Raw genomic sequence first — 7,387 nt, forward strand, 5'->3', positions numbered from 1 at the left:
AAAAAAAAAAAAAAAAACCAGTAGCTATTATGAGTAATCACCAAAAACTGGAAAACAACCTAAATGCCCCACACTGGGAAATGGATGACGAGTCTGGGGCTCATTACACAGTGGAGCACTACTGAGCAGTGAAAAGGGATGAACTACAGATGCATGTGACCACGTGGAAGAACGGCAGATTCATGACACTGGGTGAAAGTAGCCAGACTTAAAGGGCTTTATACTCTGCAGTTTCACTTATATGACGACATTCTGGAAAAGGTAAAGCTACAGGGATGGAGCACAGATCAGTGATTTCCAGGGGATGGGGGTGCAGGGAGGGCTTAACTACAAAAGCATGAGATCATTTCGGGTTGTAGAACTGCTCTGTATCTTCATGTGGTGACATTTACATAACTACATACAGTTGACAAAATTCACAGTACTGGACACTGAAAAGGGGGAATGTTGCTGTGGGTCAATTAGACCTTAATGAAAGCAACCAGTAGCTCTGTGTGCTGATGTATAAAGGACACACAGTTGGAAAGTGGCTGCCTTTGGAGGACAGGAAATGCACCTGGAGGAGAGGGAGGTTTTTCATTCCATGTTCTTTGGTTCTGTTTTTACCATGTGTATGTATTACCTCTACCAGGAAAAAAAAAAAAGACGTATTTACAAAGTAAACCACTAACAATGAGCCCAGACAACTACAAAGTTTAAAAGTATGTGCAGCAAGGTACCCAAGAGACGTGAGTAAACTATGACACACTAGCAAGCTGGGGGTGGGGTGGGGAGGAAGGAGTGAAAAACTGAACTTTGGGTAAACATAACAGAATGAACCTACATCTGCATCATCTCTAGAAATCTCACTAAAATGATGATGGGACAGTAAAGAGGTAACAAAGGTACCATGCCACAAGGATAAACTCTTTGAAATTCCTTCCTTCCAAAGCTAAAGAATAATTCCCCTCCCTTTTAGTGTAGGCTGGACTTCGTCGCTTCTAACAAATAAAGTGGAAGTGAGAGTGTGAATCTTCAGAGACTGAGTCAGAGCAGGTGCTGCTGACTCCTCTCTGCTCTCACTTGTACCGCCCATTCTTGGGGAGGTCAGCCACCAGGCTGTGGGGCACTCAAGCAGCACTGTGGAGAGGCCCTTGTGATGAGAAACTGAAGCCTCCTGCCAACAGCCATGTGAGTGAGGGATCTTGGAAACAGATTCTCTAACCTCAGTCAAGCCCTCAGATGACTACGGCCTCCGCTTATATCTTGACCACAACCTCATGAGAGACCCTGAGCCCAAACCACCCAGCTACATGGCTCCTGGACACTGCCTGACCGCCCAAACCGTATGAGATAATAAATGCTTGATGCTTCAAGCTGTTAAAGCTCTGGGGTGATTTCTCACTCACCAATAGAAAAATAATACACCCTTTATGGCCAGAGGTTAAAGGGAAGCAGAGCAGGAACAAATGGATTTGTTCCGGGGAACCCAGAAAGGCTCCAAACAGATCAAAGAAACAGAATAAAGAATCGCACACTTAAGAATTATATAACAGAGGTGGCAATATAAATGAGTGGGTAAAGTACTAACTTTTCAATAAATGGTGTTGGGACTACTGTCCATTTGGGGAAAAAAATTAAGTTTGGTGCCCTGCCTCACACCATTCAGAAAAACTAATTTCAGATAAGCTATAAACCCAAGAGAAATGAAAACATATGACCACACACAAACTTACATAGAATGTTCATAGACGTATGACTCTATAATAATAGAGAAAAAGTGGAAACAACCTAAATATTCATCAACTGATGAATGGATAAATAAAATATGGTCTATCCATACAACGGGATATTATTCGGTCATAAAAAAGAATGAAGTCCTGGGATCCCCTGGTGGCGCAGCGATTAAGAATCCACCTGCCCTTTCTTCCCATCTTGCAAGATGGCGGGTGAAAAGGCTGAGAAGCCAGATACTAAGGAGAAAAAACCTGAAGCCAAGAAGGCTGATGCTGGCGGCAAAGGTTAAAAAGTTGAAGCAGGTTAAGAAGGGGAAGCCCCCCTGCAGCCGAAACCCTGTCCTGGTCAGAGGAATTGGCAGATATTCCCGATCGGCTATGTATTCCAGAAAGGCCTTGTACAAGAGGAAGTATTCAGCAGCTAAATCCAAGGTTGAAAAGAAAAAGAAGGTGAAGCTTCTTGATACTGTCACAAAACCAGTTGGTGGTGACAAGAATGGTGGTACCCGGGTGGTTAAACTTCGCAAAATGCTTAGGTATTATCCTACTGAAGATGTGCCTCGAAAGCTGTTGAGTCACGGCAAAAAACCCTTCAGTAAGCATGTGAGAAAACTGCGCGCTAGCATCACTCCTGGAACCATTCTGGTTATCCTCACTGGGTGCCACAAAGGCAAGAGGGTCATTTTCCTGAAGCAGCTGAGCAGTGGCTTGCTACTTGTGACTGGGCCTCTGTCCCTCAATCGAGTTCCTCTGCAGAGAACACACCAGAAATTTGTCATTGCCACTTCCACCAAAATTGATATCAGTGGTGTGAAAATCCCAGAACATCTCACGGATGCTTACTTCAAGAAGAAGAAACTGTAAGCCCAGGCACCAGGAAGGTGAGATCTTCGACACAGAGAGAAATACGAGATTAAAGAGCAGCGGAAGGTTGATCAGAAAGCTGTGGACTCACAAATTCTGCAAAGAATCAAAGCTGTTCCTCAACTCCAGGGCTACCTCCGCTCCGTGTCTGCTCTTACAAACGGAATTTATCCTCACAAAGTAGTGTTCTAAACTTCTTACAAAGAACCTAATTAAATAATTCGGTCCATTAAGAAAAAAAAGAATCCACCTGCCAATGCAGGGGACACGGGATGGAGTCCTGGTCCAGGAAGATCGCACATGCCGCGGAGCAACTAAGCCTGTGCGCCCCAACTACTGAGCCTGCGTTCTAGAGCCTGCGAGCCACAACTACTGAGCCCGCATGCCACAACTACTTCAGCCTTCACGCCTAGAGCCCACGGTCTGCAACAAGAGAAGCCACCGAAATGAGAAGCCCGCACACCGCAACGAAGAGTAGCCCTCGCTCGCCGCAACTAGAGAAAGCCTGCGCACAGCAAGGAAGACACAATGCAGCCAAAAATAAATACATAAGTAAATACATTTATTAAAAAAAAAAGGAATGAGTTCCTGACACATGCTACAACATGGATGAAAACACTAAGCTAAGTGAAAGTAGTCATAAAATATCACATATTGTATGATCCCATTTATATGAAATGTCCAGAATAAGCAAGTCGATAGAGGCAGAAAGTAGTTTAGTGGTTGCCAGGGGCTGGTATATATGGGGGGAATAGGGAGTGACTGCTAATAGGTACAAGGCTTTTTGAGGTGATGAAAATGTTCTAAAATTGATTGTGGTGATGGCTGCACAACTCTATGAACAGACTAAAAATGACTGGATTATGCACTTTAAATGGATGACCTACAAGGTATGTGAATTGTACGTCAATTAAACTGTTATAAAAAACAATAATAGGGAATTCCCTGGCAGTCCAGTTGTTAGGACTCCGAGCTTCCACTGTAGGGGGCCCAGGTTTGATCCCTGGTCAGGGAACTAAGATCCTGCAAGCTGCATGGTGTGGCCAAAAAAATAATAATAAATAAATAATAAAAAAAGATACATTCCAGATGGATTAAAGAAAAGCTAAAGACAAAAGTACTAGAAGAATTTGTTTAAGAAGAGACACAAAATGCCAAAGCCGTAAAGCAAAAAACGGATGGATTTGACAAAATTCTAAACTTCCCCATAAGTACAGACTTGATGAAGGTGTCAGTCAGTGCAGAAATGAGGGCCTGACCTCTAGCAGGGCACCAACACTGGCCAACTGTTTCTTGGCCCACTGCCTGCCTTCTGATGAGTTACACATGGATGAGCAGTGTGGCCAAGTGGGGGCTGTGTGGGTGCAAGACAAACCAAGAATTGTCGGTTGAACTGAAGATTTCATTTGGGAACCAAAAACTTTAGTAATTTCTCTGGACTTTGAGCCCCATATTTCTCCTGCAAAGTATGGATCTTTGTCAAAAAACGGTTTGGTTGGGGTTACATTACTGAGAAACAAGATGAGATGGTTACGTGGAAGTGTTTTTTAATGGCATATTCTGCCAGAAACTAGAAGGCTGCAGCCTATTTTGAATTTCAACTTTTATCTTTAAGGAATGAAATTATCAAAAGGCACACAAATCAACTTCTAATATACTACTGTTTGAACAGTACTACACTATTATGCACTGTACTGTATTTCTTTATTTTAATCCTCAGGGATGGTTTTGGCAGCAAAGAGCCCTATAATATTAACAAATCTAACAAAATGGATACCTAAGTGAATTAAAAAAAAAAAACTTTCAAGTAATCAAAGTTACCACAAAGAAAGTTAAAAGAAAAGGAGCTAATCAGGAGAGACATATACAATGCGTAAACAGGCAAAGATTTAATATATAGAATATAGAAAGAGTTCCTACAAATCAATTTTTAAAAAGGACAAATAACCCAAGAGAAAATAAGTGGGAGAAAAGACTAACAGACAATTCATAGAAATGGTACTCAATCTCACTAAATACAAATTAAAACAAGATGGCATTTTAGCAAAGTTATTAAAAGATCAATAATAGAGTACTGCTGATGATATGATACACAGTTGACCCTTGAACAACATGGGTTTGAACTGCTTAGGTTCGCTTACATGTGAATTTTTTTCAATAAATACAGTACTGCACAATCCGTGGATACAGAGGGCCAACCACGGGACTTGAGCATCTACAGACTCTGGTATCTGCACTGGTCCTGAAACCAATCCCCTGTGGATACTGAGGGACGACTGGACTCATATACTTTTGGTCAGGGTACAAATTCGTAAAACTTTTTCAAATTACCTATTAAAATCTTAAGTGTGCATTTGCTGAGAGCTTGTAATTCTACTTCCAGGTGTGCACAGTTGTGAACAAGTATGCACGACTAATCACACTGGCATAAAACTGGAAATGAACAAGACGTCCACTGATAAGGCAGCGGGTGGACAAACTTCTATCCATTCATACCATGGAGTGCTATGCAGCAGTGAAAAAGAGCGAGGTGTGTGCCCAGATGAAAAGATCTTTAAGAAACCTTGTTAAATGAAAACGGGGATAGGAAGCAGGAGAGGGGTATTTTAGACAGGGTGGCTGGAAAGGCCTCACTGAGAAGGTGGCATTTGTACAAGAGGAGGGAGGGAAGGAAGGAAGGTGAGGAGGTAAGGGAAGAAGACTAGCATTCTAGGCAGAGGGAACAGCAAATGTGAAGGCCCTGAGCGGGGACTGTGCCTGAGAAACAGCACTCTGAGGGCAGCCTAAAGGCCCCGGCCACGTTTCCTGGCCCCGGCAATTCCAGGGTTACTGGTCAGATGCCACGTAATACCTCCAACTCACCCCCTCACTGTGCTGGACCACACTGCCAATGTTCTGCAGTGACTGGAAGTTTTGGGTGTTCACAGAGCCAAACTCCACTATCTCGTCATCCACTTGCAGACCCTAAAGAGAGAAGGGAAAACAGAAAATCAGGCTAGAGGTTAAACGTTCTTCTGGTGTTCTTTACCCTCCATACGTTCCCAATTTAATAAGTGTGTTTTCTACAGGGGCGAACGGCAGGCACGATGCAAAGAGGCTGGGATTTAGACACCTCGGGCAGGGAGGGGCGGTGGATAACTGGGCCACCTCCTCCAGGGGTTCCTCCAGGGGCAGATCTAATAAAAGGTGGCCAGGTCTGCCCAGTGTCTGAGAAAAGCTGGCAGTTGTATAGGCCTAGAGGAAAATGGGGAAAAGCTCTCTGGGGTCCTGACCCAGGTTTGGGGGCAAGTAGAGGCAGACCCATCTGGCCTATTTTGTTCAGGGGTCAGAATTTAGATGCATTGGCCCTAAAAGCCCCCAGGCAAGCAGCCACAGGCACAACACTGACCCAGGACTAGAGTGATCCTGTCACTCTAAGAGCACAGATCACAATTCACCCATCCCTTCAACAAATACTCGTCGCAGGCTGACGACAGCTCTGTGCCAGATGCTGTGCACACAGTGGTGAATAAAACAGAGCTTGTGTGTAACCTGCAGTCTTGTGATCACTAAAGATGACCAGCAGGACCCAGGTCCACCTTCTAGAAGCTGTGCACCCTGGCACGAGGTACTTTAGGTCTTTGAGGCTTTTCCTCATGGGTGAAATGGGGTAGATTAGTACCTACCCCAGAGAACAGCTGTGGGATTAAATATTACATGCAGGTCCACATACACCAAGGGGGGAAAGTGGTGGGGGATGGCGCGATGAATTGGGAGACTGGGATTGACATGTATCCACTAATAAGTATAAAATGGATAACTAAGAAGAACCTGCTGTATAAGTTATAAATAAACAAAATAAAATTCAAAAAAAGACTAGACTAAGGCTGAACAACAACAACAAAAAAATGCAGGTACACATAAAAATTTGTACATCATGTTCACGGTAGCATTATTCATAATGGCCAAAAAATGGAAACTGAGGAATGGATAAACAAAGTGTGGTCTATCCAGACAGCACATTAAACTCAGCAGTAAAAAGGAATGAACATGAGGGAGGGATAAACTGGGACATTGGGACTGACATATACACACTACTATATATAAAATAGGTAACTAATAATAACCTTCTATATAGCACAGGGAACTGTACTCAATACTCTGTAATGGCCTACATGGGAAAAGAATCTTAAAAAAAAGAAAAAAGAGTGGATATATGTGTATATGTATAACTGATTCACTTTGCTGTACACCTGAAACTAACATAACATTGTATATCAACTATACTCCAATAAAAAAATGTTTTTAAATAAAAAATAAAATTAAAAAAGGAATGAAGTTGAGATACATGCTCCAACATGGCTGGACCTTGAGAACATGATACTAAGAGGAAGAAGCCAGTCACAGAGGACCACATATTATATGATTCCATTTACGTATATATGACATGTCCAAAATAAGCAAATTCAGAGAGACAGAAAGCAGACCGGTGGTTGCCAGGGGCTGGGGGGATGGGGGAGTTGAGGTGTAATGGCAAATTGACACTGGGTTTCTTTTTGGGATAATGAAAATATTCTAAAATTGATTGTTAATACACTAAAAGCTACTGAATCATATATGTACCTTAAAAGGGTTAAAGTTATGGTATGTGAATTATATCCCAATAAAGCTGTTAAAACTTTTCTAAAGACACCAGGTAAGCTATAACTCACTTGGCAGGATACGTGGTGCAAAGCGAGGGCTCAGCAAGTGGCAGCTATTGTTGTCATTCTCATGTCCATTACTCAACGCCCAGCTAAAATCGGCCCTGACAAGAGAGCCTCTTTCCC

General features: G+C 42.8%; 1 protein-coding gene and 1 pseudogene across 2 annotated transcripts in view; one reads left to right on the plus strand and one right to left on the minus strand.

The window, feature by feature from the left end:
* PSMD9 (proteasome 26S subunit, non-ATPase 9) overlaps positions 1 to 7,387 on the minus strand; it is a 23,250-nt gene that overhangs the window by 7,078 nt on the left and 8,785 nt on the right. For both annotated transcript variants that reach the window (XM_007448702.1, XM_007448703.1), the window contains one exon: positions 5,442 to 5,543. In XM_007448702.1, coding sequence (XP_007448764.1) covers positions 5,442 to 5,543 — 102 coding nt within the window. The remainder of the gene's footprint in view (positions 1 to 5,441; positions 5,544 to 7,387) is intronic.
* LOC103087143 (60S ribosomal protein L6 pseudogene) lies at positions 1,922 to 2,771 on the plus strand (annotated as a pseudogene).

This window comes from Lipotes vexillifer, unplaced genomic scaffold (genome assembly GCF_000442215.2).
Source record: "Lipotes vexillifer unplaced genomic scaffold, Lipotes_vexillifer_v1.1 scaffold21, whole genome shotgun sequence".
NCBI classification, from domain to species: domain Eukaryota; kingdom Metazoa; phylum Chordata; class Mammalia; order Artiodactyla; family Lipotidae; genus Lipotes; species Lipotes vexillifer.